We start from the raw sequence: 20,304 nt of genomic DNA, 5'->3' as shown, positions 1-20,304 counted from the left end.
CTAATGACAATTATGTGCTAATTAGAATAATAATACTATAACGACAACTTGACATGTAACGAAATTGAGTTAAACCGTGATAATCAACTCTACGTTTAGCAAGCAGATGTTTCAAAACAAATCCTATACTAATAATAATTTTTTTAACATGTGTTTAATAAAGTATAATAAATATAATAATAATTTTTATTAAAATGTTATACTTAATAATAATATATTAAAATTTATGCTTTTTAATAAAAAAAATTATTATTATACATATTTTTATCATATGTATTAAAAAAATAATAAATATTAATTAATGTCTTTAAGATTATGAATAAAAATTTAAATATATTAAAAATAATATTAAATGGATGCTCATTATAATTTTCAAAAAAATTTACTTTAATTTTAAAAAATAATGTTTAATTAATGCTTGTGAAACAGTTGTTAACAAGATAATAATAGTCATACATACAAGTAATAACAAATTATATTTCTTTGTGACGTGTCACATAAAGCTCTAATAATAAAAAAGAATGAAAAGGTTGGCAAATTTAGATGTTACAAACATATAAAATAATCTGTAATGTGATAATAAAAAATCTTAAATTGGTATTTTTGTTCACATTATTTTATAAATAATATAAAAAATAAGTATAAAAAAAGTGAATGGGATCTGTGCTGCGTAGAGTGGTGTTGCTTAATTTGAAGAATTGGATAATTGATTGCTATTTATTATTTTTGTCTGATATCGAAAAGGACAGAAGTGGAGTTTCACTCGCTAATGTACCCTCCTTTTGCAGTTGGCAGCTTCGTTTGCAACTATATTTCATTGACTGCAGTACTGCCTCCACGGTGAAAGTGACTCTTGACATGACAGTAAGACTCTGCACTTTTTCTGCCATTTTTTCTTACCAATGATTTTTAAAATAATTATATAATTTTGAACCATTCAAAAATTAATTTGTTGGACAAGTAAATTTTTAAAATAATAGTTGTTAATTAATAATAAAAATTAAATAAAGAGCAACAATAAGCATATAAATATCAGATTAAAAAGTAAAAAACTTGGAGTGTTCTGTGAGGGTGTTATGTGGTTCCGGTGTAATTCATGTGAGTTTTGAATTGTTGAGCATTTGAGTTTATATTTTGTGGTGATAATGCTGAGTGAATGGGATAAGCTCAAATTGTGAAGGACAGTGATTGATTTGACAAATGGGTGGAGATACCCTTCCAAATCCTGCTAGTGGGGAACACAAGGCTTCAATTCTTATTTATAAGAGTGTGAGAGTTGTATTATTGGGGGTGTGTAGGCTTATTTCCCACCCAATTCTGGTTTCATTCCAAGCTTATCAACATTTTTCAATTTGGTGGATAACTTTTGCTCTGCAGCTTTGTCAATTTTATTTATAAATTAAACTATTTTCTTTCCTTCAATTTTATTTAAATTTATTCAGATAATACACACATGAATATGATAAATGAATTTATTATTAAAATTTTTTTACACACATAAAAATTTAAACTCAAAATTATACTTAAATAACTTTACTTATAACTCAGATTAATCTCTGTGATAAATTAAACTATTTTATTATTGTCATTTTAAATGAGTTTATTTTTTGGTGTTATTTTTTTCTTTATTATGTTAAATAAATTTTTGTTTATTAAATATTTAAATTTAAATTCTAATTGTGTTATATTTTATTTTTAATTTTTAAAAAAATATTATATAATTTAATATATTTAAATAATTATTATATATAATTAAAATATATTATTTATTTAAAAAAGTAATTGAATTTAAAAATTATTATAAAATATATTTTAAAAAATTTTAATTGATTTTACTAGTATTTTTGTAATTTTAAAATGATACAAATATTGATAATATTATACTTAAATTTTATCTTTTAAACCATTAGTGTGTCTAAGCTACTAAGGGCATGGGAATGCGGTTTACAGACCATTTGTTTATTGCATACCTTCACATATACACTATAATAATATTTATTATTGAATGGGATTAATCTAATCTTTGTTTAATTTATTTTAAATTATTTTTTAATTACCTTTTTTTAAGTTCTCTTTGACTTGTAGGAAACATTTACTGCATAAAAGGGATGCTTGTATGCTTCGACTCTGATTGATTTATATTTTAATAAAATTCTTGTGAAAAAATAAAGTTTTATTTTATCTTTTGATGAAAATAATGTAATTTTAATTTTTTTTAAATGGTAATATTTAAAATTAATTAAAAATTGAATAAATTCATAAATAATTGATAAAAAAAACTGTTTCAAACTTAATATATAATCTTAAATTCGAGTTCGAAAGCTATTAAAAAAATTTTAAGTACGATATATAATTTATTGTGGTGTGTAATGTATTTTATTCAATTAATACTTATTAAATATTAATAAATTTAACCATTTTAATAATTTTTAAAATATTTTTTAATAAATAGTTTCTAAAATTACATTGTTATGGTCAAAAAGTATTTCCTGTAATTGTATTTAGAAATAATATTTTGAAAACTTAAATTTTTTATTTTAATGATATAAATAAAAAATTTATATTATTATTTAATTATGAATTATCATACCAACAATAATATTAATTTTGTAATAATTAATATAAAAATTTATATTTGAAGTTTATTCGTAATTATTCCTCTGAAATATGATTATTTTCACTGTATCCTCACTTTTAGTTTCATATTAGGACGGGTTAGACCGTTAGAACATTTATCTTACTTCAAATTTTATTTTTTTTTGCTAAAAAATCTTACTTCAAAATTTAATAGGGTTATTTATATACATTTAAATATAATTCAATTAAGACTCGATAATATATGAGTTGAGTAAAATAAAATATTTTTAAAATTGTATATAATTAAATTATAAAATTAAAAAGGTACATATTATAATACATATTTTAGAATAAAAAATTAATATAAATATGATGTTTTACCATGTTAAATTTTATAAATTTAATAAAAAATTATTATTAAATTATATATTTTAAAAATACAATATACTGAATCAAGTTAAAATAAATCAAAATATAACTCAAATATATTGTAAAAAATATACAAAGTTTGATGATAAAAAACACAAAGTTTAAAATTAATTTTTTTTATCGAAATGAGTTTATAATTTTTTTACCTTGTTATCGAGGACACACAATAATATATATTTTTTAATGATTTTTTATTAAAATTTATAAAAATAAATATTAATATTGTTTGATATTTTAATTTAAAATAAAAATATTATATATTAATTTATTATTATAGTTTTAGATATCCATAAAAATTTGATAAATTAATAAGACGAAATACATAAATACCGTTTAATTTTTTACTTGGTCATAACTCATAAGTACCCTAAAAAACACTGTTGATGGTTGACTTGGGCCGAAAACGTGTTATAGATTTGTAGCCTAACAGGTTGATTTTTGACTCGGGCCTCCTCCTAATTTGCGCTCAGCTGCTACCCTTTTACCTTATAAGAATAATGAGATAATAATTTGTTTCATTATTAAATTAATAAAATAAAAAATATAATAAGTTTTGTGTTATTTTAGTACTTATGTTTTTTTTCGTCTTCAATTTGAGAAGATGGAAATATACCTAAAAATATAGTTTTATAAAATTTGAAAGTTATTATTTTATTTTTATCGTTATTTTATTATTATATATCTATATTATACTTAAATTATAACATTATTGTTATGTTCTTATTTATTGTTGTTGACTTTATTGTTTGATTATCATTATTATTCTTTTCTATTGTTAAGGTACATATTTATTAGTTGAATATTGAGTATCAAATATTAGAATGAGGAATAGTATATTAAAAAAAAGTGTCCATGCAACAATTGTAAAAAATATAAGCCTTTGATTATATTGATTTGAAGCATGATTAAGTTACATTAATTTTGTTTATTACACTAAAATTTTAAAAGATGTTTACTATAGATTTGTTGAAAATAATAATAATTTATGTTCTCTTGACTTTTTGAAAAGAGGTTGTTTATAATGTAATTTTTTTCAAAGGAACATATTTTCTTCAAATTTTTCAAAGAAAAATATAACATTATGATATTGTTATAATTTATGATATTATATGGAGATGGTGTTTGTTAGAATGATTTTGTAGTTTCTGTTGAGTAATATGTAAATAGTATATTTTCAATAAATTATAAATTATGTATTTATTTCTGCATAATATTTTTTACTAATTTAAAATCGAGCTTCATATTAAAATTTAAATATAATTTAATTAAAAATTGATTGATTTAATTTAAATAAAATACAAAAATTTAAATCATATACATTTTTAAAGTTAATTTTCTAAATCAATTAATTAATCAACTTAGATACACATAAAAGATAACATTATATTACTATCATTCTTTTGTTTATATATATTCCTTAATTGGTATGTAAAAAATACTATTAGTTTCTTGCATGTTATAAACATTACTGTTTATTTTTGTTCTTATAAAAAGTTTTAATTTAATTTAATATATATACTTATAATTTTTTATTTAATAACCATCGTTTATTAAAGTTATAAAGACTAGATTCGATATATGAGTTTTAAAAACAAGGACAATATATGAATAAAAAAACTATAATTCATTTTGCTCTATTGTCTATTCAAATAATAGATGAATTTTTTTGTTCCGTTGTATCATAAAATATCTAAAAAATAAAATATATTTTAATAAACTCCATCGTTCTTGGTCTTTTTTTCATCAATAATCTAAACACAGTGTAAGAATTAAACAAGACCTGTTAAAAAACGACGTTGACTTGATAGCAAGGTTGAAAATTAGGATTTATACATGTATATAAAAAAAACACTTTATAAATAAAAAAATAAAAATTGTTTTTTTTTTCGTCTCTTAAACTCGAAACTAATTTATATTTGGATGTCTAATGGCACGACGTTAATTACGGTGAAGAAAATAAACACGGCGTTAAGTATAGGTTATTTTCGTAGTGTTAAACTAAGGATAGAGTTTTCTCGCTAATAGCCCAGCTAATCCAACTTAATTTCGTGATTGATATTTAACTAACTATTCGGTTTGATTAAAAATTCGGTGACCTAATTTCCTTTCTCATCTAGTTGAACATGTTTAGATATAATTTTTGGCTAATCTCAACTCAAGTATTGTGATTTCGATGAAGTTTAAGTAGATAAGACAAAATTAATTTAATAAAATTAAAACTTAGTGTAGTTATTATTAAACTAAACTAATAGTAATAGCCAATTTAAATATATTGATGCTAGTTTGACATTTTTTGTGTAAATATTAAGTTGGGAAATTATTGAGAGAGCTTCCTAATTGCAACCATATTTGTTTGACTAGTGAGTTTGTCTGTATAAATATTATATAAAAAAAAATTAAAAGCATATAATATGATTAATTTTAAATTTATATGTAATTAATAATAAATTTTAATTGAAAACTAAAAATTTTAACTACTAACAATACATATTTTATTATTTTAAATATAATTAAATTAAAGATATTGAATTTTGAAAAATATAGCAACTTATAAAAAATAAAATAAATTAAAAAAACAACGAATATAAAAAAAAGTCGCATGACATAATAAATAAAAAAAACTCTTATAAATGATTTTATTTTAAAAAAATATTTAAGAATTAAACCTTATAATGTCTACATCGAGGTAGGTAGAGTAGATAGTTTCATAGTAATACATATTAGAATATGTCAACAAAATGAAATGGGTTATTTTCCTTAGTCTGTATTAATTTATACTATATAGCTTGAAATAAAATATAAATACAGCACTATTCTTTTTTAATAACTTTATTCTAATAAACTTTTTGCAGTAAAAACATTTGAATACATATTAAAATTCGTTTAGTAGTTTGTATAATGCAAAAGGTATTTTATTTTAAAATAAATATATACTTTAATTATAAAATAATAAAACTTATATTTTGTAAATAATTAAATATATAATAAAATTATCTTAAATAGTGATTCTTTAAAATTAAAAATGTTAAAATATAATTTATTTTAAAGCAAAAATTTTATAGATATTATAAAATTTTAATTAAATATTATTAATTAGTATATAGTGATAACCATAAATTTAAGACTCATAACTCTTACAAATAAACTCTAAAATTTAAAATATACTAAAAAAATTAAGATAATTCTTATAAATATAAAAATAATGTTTATAAAAATATAAAAATTTATAAAAGATAATAAAATAAAGATAACATATAAATTTAATCTTCAAATTTTAAAATAAAGTTAAAAAAATTATTATAAAAAAATGGAGTGTAATTCACACATTATTTTAGTTGATTTTAATTTTAAAACATACATATGACAAACTGCAAAGTAAAATAATTTGAATAATACTTTACTTTCTAAATAAAAAATTCTTATTTATAATACAAAAATTAATTAATTAATTTTTATTCTTGTGACTTTCTTGTGTTATATTCTTAAAATTGAATTAAACTCAATTTAGATGAACTTTTAGATAAGCTTTTGCATGAAAAAAAAATATATAAGGTAAATAATTTATTTATTTATTTTTTATAAAATTTAAAAAGATAAATTATTTATAACTTATAAAAAAAAATCATTCATTATATACAATGGGGCAAAATTAATTCAATTTAATCATTATACGGTAAAAAACTCTTTGGTTATTCCAATTATTTTGAGTATACTAATTATTGCATAAAATATAAAGTACTAAATAAAGGTATTGTATAAAACAATTTAATATTTATTTTTAAAAAATAAATAATTAAAATATAAATTATTAGATACTATTTTAGTTAGAACACTTTCACTATGGTTTAAAATTTAATATTTTTTAAACTTTTAAAAATGATCCTAATATTTATTTTTATTTTTACTCTTAAAGTGTCATTTTTGGTCCCTATAATTTATCAAACATTTTTTAAACAATTGTCTTTTATATTTTATTTGAATTGACAAAATTTGATACAGTGGAATGAAATATATTGAAATTAAAATAAATAAAGTGAAATATGGGTGATAATATTTTGACACCATTATAAAAGGATGTTTTTTTTTTTTAAGAAGAAAGATAGATAAACATAAAAAGTAATTAAAAATGAGATATTAAAACAAAGATGTTTACTATTGATAAATTATAATAGAATAAATATTATGTTTCAATAATTAGATATGTTACGATGGAATAAAATAATTTTTTATTTAAATAATAAATAAAGTGGAATGAATTATAATTTTTTTTATTATTATATAATAGAACAAGTAAAAAAAGTGAGATGAAGACTTTTATGAATCTGCACTTACTGATAATTAAATAATTATAAAAAAATTAAACTTCTATTACATACTTCCTAAATTAGAAAAAGGATGATAAAGTAAGAATTTTGGATAAAAAATCCCATTAAATATCATTATAATATATTAATATTTGATCAATTCAAATAATGAAATTATTTTAAACATTATTATATTCTCTAGTTCATCTTTCACCGTGAATATAAACATAACCTTAAAGAATACACACAATAACATATTATTGGTGACAAATGAAAGCTTTAAAAAGTAACATGAAATTAAAAAAACAATCTAAAAGAATGAAAAAAAAGAAAGACTCATATAAAATAAGAAAATGATTAAAATACAATAAACGGTAAAATGAATAAATGGTGGAAGTGATTGCCGTGAGGTTACGAAATGGGGCACCCCACAGAGTGAGAAATGAGTTCACAGAAACATGGAAACACACAAAGCGAAGTGTGAAAAGGCGACTGAAAAAGGGCACAGATTGTGAAAAAGGGCACAAAATAACATCCAATTTGTCCACCTCACCCAACATGTGATGCACTTTTTGGCAAAAAGTTCAACCTTACTACGACAACTAATAATGTTTTTTTAGTATTTAATACAATAAACAATGCCAGCACATGATGAGAGAGAAAGTCCATGTAATGCAAAATAGCAGTGCTGTGATAAAAGCAGTTAACAGCGTTGTTTTTGGTCATGGGATGGACCAAAAAAAAGGGAATGGCCTAATAAGCTTTTGCTTTCACTAGGAAAAAGACATGGCCCCACTTGCATTCCAAGTTTTTTTACTCTCTTCTATTACACTTTTTATCTTTCTATCTATCTATCTATCACTTTTAAATTGCTCATGTCACACACATTACACACATCAAACAAGACCCATTGCATTATTCTCTTCTCTTCTCACTCCTATACCAACCCTTTCCATATCTAATCTACAACACAACAATCTACCTATTCATATCTATCTGAACAGAGCAGAGGAGAGAGAAACTCTCGCACACAAAAGGGTCTGTGTTTGTTCTCTTGAAAAGTCCAGCTTCTACCTCTAGGGTTCCTTTGCTTTCAATTTTTGCATAAAAATATTATTTTTATATGATTTTCTGAAAAAAGCAACAAACCCCTTTTCCTTACCGATCTTGTCCTCTCTTTCTCTCTTTCTTGCCGTGTGGTAATTTTCTTTCCTTCTGATCTCTCACTCCTCTCTGTTCCATCCTTCGTACAAATACATGTGTTCTTTTTCTTTTTTTAATGTAAAAAAGTATTTTTTTTTTCAAAGTTATTGTTTTTCTGGGCTTGAAGCCATCTCTGAGAGGTTCAGATAAGGAAAAGTTGAGAATTTTGTAAACGGGTAATTGGATTTGATTAGATTTGTTGTATGTTATTCTTGTTGTTTCTGTTTCCTTCTGTGTTTTCTTTTGTAGGTGTATGCGATTATGTGTTAGAGATGTTTCTGACTTTTTGTTCGATAAGAATTGATCTGCTACTCGTAATTCGCTCCATGGGGGAAGGTTTTTGGTTGCTATAAAATTCCTGATAATATTTTATTTGGTGAATTTTTTACTACAATTCTTTTCTGATAGAAATGCATTTTTTAAGAGAAAAAAAGTTTGGTTCCTTTGCCTGAAAATGATGTTTCAGTCGTATAAAATTATTTATTAATTATTATTTCCGAATCTAAATTCTTATTTTTCTCAGGAAATTCTTCTCGAAATATTATTAGCTAATATTGTCTTAATTATAATATATTATTTATCATTCTTCTTTGAATAGAATCTGTGCTGCTGTATAGTCTCTTGCTGCTATGAAATAGTTTTTTTGAGTTTGCTTGTCAAGCCATTTTATTACTTTTCTTTTAAGCTTTCTCTTTAACCTATACTGCTTGATCTTGGCTGCATGTTTCACATTGTTTAATCCCAGTTCCATAAATTACTAGTCATGGCATAGACATTGTTCAGAGTTTGCATTGGAATTCCCAATTCTTTTTCTTTTCTCTTCATTTTATATGTAGTTATATATTCTTATCAAAATGCTTACTTGTTATCTTTTTAGCTGAATTTGCAGATCTAAATTGCAGTTTCCTTCATCACATTGTTCAACAGCTTGTAAGTTTTATGACCGATCTTGGCTTCAACATCTTAAGATAAGAAGGAAGGTTTATTGAAGTTTGAGTAGATATGATTACTAATTACGAATTGTTCATTTAGATTAAGGAGCAAGTGAGGAGGCAGTTTAAAGATGGGTTACTTGTGTGATTTCTGTGGAGACCAGAGGTCCTTGGTGTACTGCCGCTCTGATGCCGCATGCTTATGTTTGTCATGTGATCGAAACGTTCATTCTGCTAATGCCCTTTCTAGGCGTCATTCAAGAACACTTGTATGTGAGAGGTGTAATTCACAACCTGCATTTGTGAGGTGTGTTGAAGAGAAAATTTCACTTTGTCAGAACTGTGATTGGTTGGGTCATGGTACCTCACCAACTTCTTCAGCACACAAGAGGCAAACAATCAATTGCTATTCCGGCTGCCCTTCAGCTGCAGAATTTTCTTCAATATGGTCCTTTTTCCTAGATATTCCCTCTATGGGTGAAGCGTGTGAGCAGGAACTAGGTTTAATGAGCATTAATGAAAACAGCAACAAGAATTGGGTTCCTCCAGAAGGCCAGAATGTGTCTGGTTCAGCTCAAGTGACTGATCTACCTAGCAAGGATAAATCTTGGGTTGGCACATCTTCAATACCCGAATCAGGACCCCTTGTTCTGAACCAGCCATCTGGACCTGCCAATGAATCTATGCCCAAGGTATAGCCTCCTGTTTTCCTTTTTGTCCCAAGTACCAACAAAAATTCCTGAGGAAATTATTAAAAGGGGTCTCGCGGTGATTAATATTTCTGAGAATTTGGCTTTTGACTCTGTCGAGTGGTGTCGTTTGATGATGTGATGTGATCCATGTAACAACCTCACCCAGTGGAAGGATAAGGCTTCTGTTTTTTGTTTTTGTTTTTGTTATAAATGTGCTAGGTTTGATGGACATTCTAACATGTGCACCAAGTGAATGAAATTGCAAGGTTGCTATGAATGAATTATTTTTGTGAATTTGTTTGATGATTTGTAACATTTGTTTTTTCCATTTACAAAAGCCACGGCGTGATAGAAAAAACTATTGGGAAATCATAACTATACTAGGTGTGATGGACATTCTAACAACAGAACATTTAATGAAATTGCAAGCTTGCAGAGAATGAGTTCTTCTTTTGTCCATTATTATATGGTTTTGACATATATATATTTTTTTATAATTTGTATAAGGCATGAGAGTAATAGCAAAAGTATCCTGGTTATTGATAACTAATTTCCTAAGTAGCTTATCATCTAATGCTTCTTTTGGCTAAATCATTGGAAGTTTTGTGGTTGAACTATAATTTGTTTTCTAAATGATACTGCAGAATTCAAAACTGGTTGCTTTGGTTCTGCCTGCATGTTGTTTCTTGGTCAAAATTTGTATGTTGGTTTCACAGAATTTTCAGTTCCTGATTTATTGGTAACTGGAACTCAAAGTAGGAACAACTAACCCTGCATGATGCTATCTATTGTTTAGATACCTCCAGTACACGTGAAAGTAGGCACTTTAATTTGAAAAGGGTTTATTCATTTAGATGTTCTCTCTTTTATGGATTTTGACTGCTATCTCGAATATTGTTCCATGGGTGAAAAAAAATTAGTGGTTTACATGGATAATTGCACCATTATCTACATGGGCTGGATATCTGTATATTTTCTCTCTTTGCTAGTGTTAATCAGATTATATATGACTTTGCTATCTGTTTAACTTTTTACTGAAATAAGTTGTACAGTTTTTATCTTTCTATAAGTCTCATTGTTTCATCTAATTACTTAGTTAATCTCTCTCGATGAATCTGCAGTTGTACTGTCCTGGTAAGAAAGTTTCTGGACTCTGTGATGATGATAAGCTGTATGATGATTTCATCATGGATGAAGTGGATCTAGAACTTGAAAACTATGAGGAACTTTTTGGTATGGCTATGAGTCATTCTGAAGAGCTTTTTGAAAATGGTGGAATTGATAGCTTATTTGGGACGAAGGACATGTCTGCTAGTGCTGGTGATTCCCATTGTCAGGGTGCTGTTGCTGCTGAGGTACTCAAATCTCATCATCCTATGCCTGTGATAAACCTGGGTTTTCTTTTATTGGAGCATCATCTGTTATATTCCACATAACCGAGGCATGTTTCTTGTTGTTAAGCTGTGCATCTGTGAATCTTAATGCGATTAAATTTTATGCTTTACAAAGATCATTTAACCTGTTCACTTGTGTGCATTATTTCTTGTTATCTCCTTGATCACCTGGTGATAATGAATATCTTGACTTGTATGATAGAAAGATTTTAGATATAGGGCATACGCTCATCCCAGCAGGGTTTCCCCACTACCTAAATTTGTATGACAGAAAGATTTTAACCATAAAACTTAGAATAAACTGAAAATAACTTATTCTGAATAGCTGAAGTTTATTAAAATAAGTTGAAAAAGTTACAAAAGTTATTAACTATTTTCATATGCTCTTTCAAACAATCCCTTAGTTTCTTTTGTGGGGTCTGAATTGAATGGTTTTACATCTCTTAGCTTACGTATTTGATATCATATCTAAACTTTTGTTTCCAGGGATCATCTGCTGGGTTGGTAAATGCCATGCAACCAGCATGCAGCAATGCAGCATCTGCAGATTCAATGTTGAGTACAAAAACTGAACCAATTCTTTGTTTTACGGCAAGGCAATCACAATCAAACATTTCTTTTTCTGGTGTTACCAAAGATAGTGCTGGTGACTATCAAGACTGTGGTGCTTCTTCAATGCTTCTCATGGGAGAGCCTCCCTGGTGTCCTCCATGCCCTGAGAGCTCTCTGCAATCTGCTAACCGTAGCAATGCTGTCATGCGTTATAAGGAAAAGAAGAAGACCAGAAAGTAAGTTAATTGAATGATTCTATTCATATAGCCAATTGGTCCCATATTACTGTTGGTTCTTATTCTACATAAAAGTAATGGTGGGCATCATCCAATAGTGTCTTCGTTCTGGTCTCAACATGGGGCTATTAATTTTACTAGTTGTTTCTTATCATTCATTCATTTTACCTTCTCAATGTTTTATAATAATAATAGCAACCAAGCATTATCTTAGTAGGTACAGTTGGCTACATGGATAAATCCATGCCACTACTCTAGACCAAAAACCTTTTTCAGTAAAAGCTTTCAGAGCAAGGTCAATATTTTAATTGTTTCCTCTCTTGATGTATTTTTAGGTTTTCTTCTACCTCTTGTAATCCTATTATCCTCTCTCTAGAGTTTTTATTCAGGGAGAGATTGAGGAGGCATCCTTAATATTTCTCTGAAAATTGTATCCGTAGACTATAGTTCTTTATATATTTCATTAAAAAAATCTTTAGTCTTGTCCCTCTAATACAATTTATGCATGCCAAAGTTTTTAACATTTGCCCTCGTAGATGTTATCTGGACCTGTCCTTGTCTCTATTTATCTCTCAGATGACCGAGCCACCCTAGCCTAGTTTTGTCATCTTGTCTTCAATTGGTGATACTCCAACTTTCTGAGTCACATTCGTTCCTGAAGCTTCTGTTGTATTTTCACTCATCCACCTGAATAATCTTTTTTGGCACACATTTTCTCTTGCTTTTGTTGGCACTTCATGCCTAACATTCATTTCCATAGAACGTTGATTTTATTAGCTCATTGTACAACTTGATATGCCAAGTTATACCTTTCTTTTCTATGCACTTAACAGTTTTTAGTTCACTGAAATGATAATAAGTAGCACTGATGAACAAAATAGGCATCAGAGATTTCAATTAAATACACAGAATCCACTAGTTATGCAAATGGTTGTTGTTTCCATGCTCAAACTTTAGTGCATTTGTGTATAACTGTATATGTGTGCCGTAGATGCCATGGTATTAGATCAATGATTGGAATGAATACACAATCTGCTATCATTTGTGTTCTACATAATGTGATCAGCCAATAGTGGATATCCTATCATGCGTTTCTCTAGTTTGGGTTTCTGTCTTTGTTGCTGAGCAATATAACTATTGGTTAATTATTGGATTTGCTTTATTTCTAAGTTCCAAACCGTATTTGCTCTATAGATGATTTAACATCAGTTTTGGCTATCTTATTAGGTTTGAGAAGAGAGTAAGGTATGCCTCTCGCAAGGCTAGGGCTGATGTCAGAAGGCGTGTGAAGGGCCGGTTTGTGAAAGCTGGTGATGTTTATGACTATGACCCTCTGCACCAAACCAGAAGCTACTGAGTGTACAACTTTTAACCATGTTCTATAAAAGGAAAGAAACACTCATATAGTTACAAAAGAAAACAGTAACACTTACCTGAAAAATGGATGAAATTTGATGCATTCTTTCTCCATGCAATGACAAGCTGTCTGGTTTTATCACAGGGCTTAGATTTTCTTCAAGGGGAAGAAGGTTGTAACCAGGCCATATTCCAATGAATTGACAGTGTGAGCTCAGGAGCAGATTGTGTGTCCTTCACTGCAATGGATATCCCAGTTGTGGTTTCAGCTGACATGACAATGTCACCAAGTGGCCCTTTCAGGCAATGTGTCCTGGAATTTTGATTGCCTTTCTCTTTAACTTGGCAAATCCTACTTCTTAATTCTAATCTAATGCAAAATTCTTTTTATGTCCTTTGGCCTTGATCATGCTCATAGTTTGTCATAATTTTCTGTCAACTCCTCACTGATATAAGTCACATGTACAAGTGTGCCTATGATGGCATGATAAGTGGCTCAATTTGATAAGTTCTAGATAATCTACACTGTTGTAGGCTGTGATATTTTGCCTCTCTTGCTTTGCCATGTATAGTACAGTATATACATATATGCTGTTAGAGGTGTAATGGCTCAACAGTTCCTTTTCCTTTAGGCATGAGACCAATTGTAAATTTGAAGGTTATTATGTATAGAATAGGATGCTATTTGTGCTGATGACATGAAACAGTCTACATTTGGACATGTATCTTGTATCCATACAAGTTTTGTTTGTATTTTATTTCAGTGCCATGGATACTCTAAAAAAAATGTTACCCTAGAACATTATGCGATTATGTATAATAAATCAGTGTGTGAAAGATGTTTTAGCATAGATTCTTGAATTTGTTTATCTTTATTCAATATTTGTTGTAATTTTTATAATCTATGTTTTTTCTCTACCATATTTTGAGATAAATGCTTTATATCAGTGTTTTAAATAAGATTTTTTTAATCTGTGCAATATTGCAAAGGGTAAAAAATCATATACAGTAAATTTTTATGAAAAATTACAGAATTTAATGTATGATAATATTAAATGTTACAATTTTTAATGAAAAATTACCTTATAACTTGTTATCCCGTGTAATGGTGTACAAGTTAAAAAAATTCTTTTAAATATCCTAATAGTCATACATAAAAACAACTATTAAAATTACATTTAAACAATTTATAACGTCTGGTTTGCTTGATATTTTTTTATTTATTTTTACAAATAATTTGAAATGTTGCTTTATTTTTACCTTTGTTTGGAAACAATATTTTTTATTATCATACCATTTTTTAAAACAATAAATAAAATATAAACAAGGTGATATGTTTATAATTAATTGTAAAATAAAATAGAAATAAATTAATATTTTTGTAATTATTTATAAAAATAAAAAATAGAAAAAAAATGGAACTAAGTAGACCCTAGTTTATCTGTCTTTCATTGTGCTTGGTTGAAAGTTAACCAAATTATGTGTTATTTTATGGCTCTACAATCTATTTAAAATCACAAAATAATATGTAATTTATTTAAAAGAATTTAAATAAAAATTTGAAAAGGAAAACAAATCTTAATATGTGAAAATAAAGTATTTGACAATACAAGTGGTTATAATTTAAAAAATATATATAATTGAAAAACAATAAATTATAACTCTTTAAAAATGTGAAAGGATGCATATATATATATATATATATATATATATATATATATATTATAAAGTTAATAAAATATATTTTAACTTGTAATAATAACAAAATATTTTGTTATATGAAAAATAGGCTATTCCCGCTAGAAATTTTTGTCAAGCAGAGATTTTTTATTTAAAAACTATCCAATGATGACTAACATTGTGAAACGGGACATCAAATTCTCTCAAAGGTTAATTCTGTATGCGGCATTATATAATTTTATTTAACGAGAAATATTAAATTACTTTTAATATTAAAGTGCCACTTAGAAATATTTAAAGAGGACTATAGTCACATATCCAGAGAAAAAGCTAAACTTATATTTTAAATAGAAAATAATAAGGGAAACTTTAATGTAGCGAAAATGTTTTAAAATTGATTTCACTACATTTTATGATTAAGAATATTATAATAAAAACATTATTTTCATATTTATTTTAGTTGAAAAATATATTATATATTTTTTATGCTTACAATTCATTTTTTGTGTGTCCTATTTTCACAATTCATTGTACGGTATGTCACCGAATAAAAAAATTTGGTGCTATACGCATGAATTCAGGCGGTAAATAAGGATAAAGTATAAAAATACAAAATTGGAAACACGTCATGCTCCATAAACTACCATTTCTTTCCATTTATAATTCTGTTAACTAGCAGCCCCTAAGTTTAGGGTTTACATTCAATTTAAATAAATAATTATTTATTTTTAAAATTTAATAAAAAATTTAAAATTAATTAAATCAAAATATACACACTACCTCGTTGGGCTTAGTGGTGTGATATTATTTTTTAAGATATTAATGAAAACAAATGTTTTTAAAATGAAACAAATTAAATACACTACCTCTCCCATTAAGTTAAATATTGAGACAAAAATTATGAATATATATGCATTCAATTTTATAATGCATTTTTTTTTCTTATTATCTCACTATTTTCTCATGCCTATTATGATTTTTAATATATAAAATACTAACATATATTAACCATGGTTAAAAAAATGCATTCCCAGGAAGGAAGCAACGTGTAACCATGGTTAAGGAGCTAGGAACTGTTGTCAATAATGAATCCCTGAGATGGTGGGGTTCCTTCCTCTATCTATAAAGCAAAGAGAGAAGAAACTACTGATTTTGCATCATTCCAGAACCGTAATCTTCAAACCCCACTTCGTAAGTCTCATCAAAATGCATTCTTTTTCTTCTGCCTTTTCACTTTTCTTCTCTGGGTCATCTTGGAATTCCCTGTTTCTGTTCAAATTTGCTAGATCGTGAATTTGGGTAGTGTTGTTAAAGTTCTGTTTTTTCTTTTTCCTCTTCCTTATTTTTATTAAAAACTTATTTTGATGTACTGCTTTGATCAATTTTTTCCCATGAAGCTTTGTTTTGTGTTGGATCTCGTTCATGATGAAGTAGCCACCCAAATGCTTGTTGTTTAATTTCTCTATTTGCAATCTGGAAATTTTTGCATCAAATTACATGCTACTTGCTACTTGCAATTTTCACTTGTTTTATGGTATATTAGTTTAATTTTTCTTCTGATTCAGAATCATGGGGCTGCTGGCTTTGACCCATTTTTTCTGAGTATCTATCTATGTATGTGTTATATATATATATATATATATCTCAAAATTCTGTGTTTGTTGAAAACTGTTGTGTCATTCACTTTCATATGTTTTTTTTTTTTTTTTAACTTTTGCTATGAATATCTTTTGAAACCAAATATTATAATAGCTTTATGGTTGACGTATTGAAGCTTACTATGTTTGTTCTTTCAATTTATGATTTATTGTTCGCCAGATTTGGTTGAAGTAATTAATGCTCTAATCGTTCTTTTATGTGTTTGCAGGCCAGAAATCGAAAAGACACCAACATATTTTTCATACATGTTTCTGCCCCTCTGACTAATCAAGTTAACATACCACCCCTACCTTTTGGTTCCCAATTACCTTGTTTGTAGATTCTGCTTAGTTCAAAGGAAATTGCAATCTACTTAGCTTAGTTTTGAGCTTCAACAGTTGCAACACAGTTTATATCTGTTACGTTATATCCCTAAAGTACTCTCAGCATTGATCAAAATGGGCCTCTCAAGTCTCCCAGCACCATCTGAAGGAGTATTATGTGTACTTCTTGTGAACACTGTATTGTCAATTTCCATATTTAAAGGCATTGTTAGGACAATCTTACACATTGTTGGTATCCATCTTTCATCATCCTCCACTTCACCAGATGCCTCTCAAACCCCGCCCGAGTCATTCGAATTCCATCTTAGTCCCTCTGAGAGTTACATTGAAGAGTTCAGAAGCAGGACACCAACACTAAGGTTTGACACAGTGTATAGCTGTAAACGACCTGAACATGACTGCTCTGTATGTCTTACTCAGTTTGAACCAGAATCGGAGATAAACCGATTGTCTTGTGGCCATCTCTTCCATACAGTATGCTTGGAGAAGTGGCTGGACTATTGGAACATTACATGCCCTCTTTGCAGGACTCCCTTAATGCCTGAAGATGATACACCTTGCTTTTAGTAAGCCAAATGAGTGAGCATGCTAATAAGAGAGTTTAATGTACAGTGTAGTGTACATATTCTTGAGAGTTTTGATGTTTATGCATCGTAGTTCTTCAACCTTTTCAAGTTTTAACCCTTTGCCTTTTGTGATCCATAGTTTGTGGAGGGTTTTGTTTTCCTTTTTATGTTGTGCGCTTTAGCACAAATGAGGGGTATACTTTTTGCTTGCATATTATGTTTGTTCATAATGCCCACCTTGTTCAGACTTTAGAGCCTTAATTATATATTGGGCAGTATTTGATCCCAATTTGGAAGCATGGATTGTGGAATCCATTTGTTTTGCCCTTTAAGCTCTCATCACCGTGTACATATGTAGTCTGTAAATAGATGTGATTGGCAATAAGATTCAGTTAAACTAAACAATACAAAATCATTTTGATTTTTGCTATATACAATGCTTATATCTTGTTTAGTTTTTCTTTTTTTTTTACAATATTATAATGGGGTGCTCTATTTGAAATTTTCTTTCTCTGTCAAAATGGGTTTTTAAAAGAAATTGATTTATGATAAAACACATTATTTGTATATGCAGTGCTATATTTTTCCAGTGTTGTATTCACTCCCATTGAGATTGGATCATTTTTCAATGTAAATGCTTGTTAGAGAATAAAATAAAAATGTAAAATAAATAATTTCTTGTTAGTTAAAATTAATGTATAAACACTTTTAATTTAGAAGAAAGTAATTTATTTTATCTCTATTTTCTTGCAGATACTTGTTCAAAAGATTATCTAAAGGGAGTTTTCATAGCAGAGCCTCTAAATAATATTATATAGTTTTGCAAATTACTTTCCTTGACTTGGTGTATATAAAAAAAGTGCAGATGAAATTAATTAAATGAGCTGGGTTAAATTTAAACTTTTATGACATCGATATTGAAGAGCTTATTATGACTAATAAAGCTGGCTTATAACCTTTATTTTCATATAAGCTTTATTTTAACTTATTTGAGTAAAATCTATTTTGAGCTTACGATTAGGGTTTTATTTAACAAGAATTGATAGATAAAGGTTTAATTAACTAAAAAGGGAAAAATTGACGTGCGAAGAGATTACGTCCACGTTTAAATGAAAGGGAAATGTGTGAATGTTAATGGTAAGTAATGAGAATATTTTAATAATAAAAAAACATAGATAGAATATTTTAATAATTGATTTTTGGTTATTTAAATTGAGAGAAGAATAATGATGAATGTAAAAGTGAGTACGTGTCAAATTGTAACACAAGAGAAAGAGGGGCAAAGTTGGAAAGAGAAAAGAAAGTTGCATTGAGTTGGGGCATAATTGATTGTTATTAGTGGAAAGATGCGACATTTGTGGTAGTCGGCACACAATAATTAACAACTCAACCACCTAACTGATGCCGACACTCATTATAAACCTCAACTCCACTTGCTATCTTCTCATTCCCCATTTTATTATTATTATTATTTCTTCACTTATAATAAAATACAGTAATCTTCAATTTCTTAGTATTTTAATCTTTAAATCTTTTTTATTCTAAAGTTCTATGTATTTTTTTAAAGAGAAATATCACTTTTTGTGAGTAATTTTTATTAAACTGAAATAACAAAAAATAAATCACTTGACTTAATCAAAATCTGTTAGTGTTCTAATCAATGCAGACGAAGCAAAATGTTTGAAATCTGAGTTATACTCGGATCCAAATAAGTTTTACAGAGAAATGAAAAAAACAATACATAATTTATAAAATATGAAGTATTTAAGACAAACGCGAATCAATAATACTGATTAAGAAAATATATTATTAATATACCATACCATAATTTTTAATATATGTTTGGTATGGTTTTTATTTTTTAAATTTGCAGACTCAAACAGCTCCATTTTTCATGTAAGAGTCAGAGATAAAACTTTTAGTTCGAGCCTCAATATTAATGGAATGAGTCAATTGTATCTTACGTGCATTGCTGTTGTTAGGAGTATTAAAAATGGATTAAAAATAATTAAATGTTGAATAAAAAAATATTGAAAATTTAAAATTTACCCTTTTTGTTCTTTTTTTTTTAATTTTAAAATTGAACCCCGAGTATCCTAATTTTATAACAATTTTTTATTATGACCTTATATAAACATTAATCTAAAATATATTTATTAAATTTATTTTTATTTTAAAAATTAAAACGGTTTTAATTTATAATTTAGAGTAAGTTATAATTTATTATGAGATTTAATATTTTTAATTAAATTTTTCATACTTATTATATATTTGACTTTTTTATTTCTTAAATGATAAAAGAAAACTACTGCAATAATTAATTTACTGACTTGAGATTCTATAAAATAATTAATGTACTGATTTAATATTTAAATTGAACCACAAGTTTTGTTTAGAATAG

The 20,304-nt window shown here is 26.8% G+C and overlaps 2 protein-coding genes across 6 annotated transcripts; both read left to right on the top strand.

The window, feature by feature from the left end:
- The first annotated feature begins 8,185 nt into the window (after nt 1-8,185).
- Nucleotides 8,186-14,522, top strand: LOC113846141 (zinc finger protein CONSTANS-LIKE 9-like). 5 transcript variants are annotated; one of them, XM_027474085.1, is made up of 7 exons: nt 8,186-8,348; nt 9,403-9,443; nt 9,546-10,137; nt 11,259-11,492; nt 12,018-12,319; nt 13,547-13,678; nt 13,821-14,522. In XM_027474085.1, the coding sequence occupies exons 3-6, from the start codon at nt 9,577-9,579 to the stop codon at nt 13,674-13,676; spliced, it is 1,227 nt and encodes a 408-aa protein (XP_027329886.1). In that variant the 5' UTR covers nt 8,186-8,348; nt 9,403-9,443; nt 9,546-9,576; the 3' UTR covers nt 13,677-13,678; nt 13,821-14,522. The 5 variants fall into 5 exon arrangements, with proteins under 5 accessions (XP_027329886.1, XP_027329887.1, XP_027329888.1 ...); XM_027474086.1 differs by having other exon boundaries at nt 8,204-8,348; nt 9,391-9,443; XM_027474083.1 differs by having other exon boundaries at nt 8,226-8,509; nt 13,821-14,470.
- A 1,994-nt stretch (nt 14,523-16,516) lies between these two features.
- LOC113847715 (probable E3 ubiquitin-protein ligase XERICO) lies at nt 16,517-18,265 on the top strand. The gene has a single exon (XM_027476965.1). It carries the CDS (start codon nt 17,452-17,454, stop codon nt 17,902-17,904), a length of 453 nt encoding a protein of 150 aa, XP_027332766.1. The 5' UTR covers nt 16,517-17,451; the 3' UTR covers nt 17,905-18,265.
- Nucleotides 18,266-20,304: the final 2,039 nt, after the last annotated feature.

Source organism: Abrus precatorius, unplaced genomic scaffold, assembly GCF_003935025.1.
Source record: "Abrus precatorius isolate BTA unplaced genomic scaffold, Abrus_2018 Scaffold8, whole genome shotgun sequence".
In the NCBI taxonomy this organism is placed as follows: Eukaryota; Viridiplantae; Streptophyta; class Magnoliopsida; order Fabales; family Fabaceae; genus Abrus; species Abrus precatorius.
Note: the sequence above shows the minus strand (reverse complement) of the source record. Positions and strands in the feature narration are given on the sequence as shown.

Excerpts from the sequence above, each read along its gene's own strand:
- LOC113846141 (XM_027474085.1), top strand. The coding sequence starts at position 9,577 with ATGGGTTACTTGTGTGATTTCTGTGGAGACCAGAGGTCCTTGGTGTAC. Across the intron at positions 10,138-11,258 it reads CCAATGAATCTATGCCCAAG|TTGTACTGTCCTGGTAAGAA; the intron begins GTATAGCCTCCT and ends ATGAATCTGCAG. Across the intron at positions 11,493-12,017 it reads AGGGTGCTGTTGCTGCTGAG|GGATCATCTGCTGGGTTGGT; the intron begins GTACTCAAATCT and ends TTTTGTTTCCAG.
- LOC113847715 (XM_027476965.1), top strand. The coding sequence starts at position 17,452 with ATGGGCCTCTCAAGTCTCCCAGCACCATCTGAAGGAGTATTATGTGTA.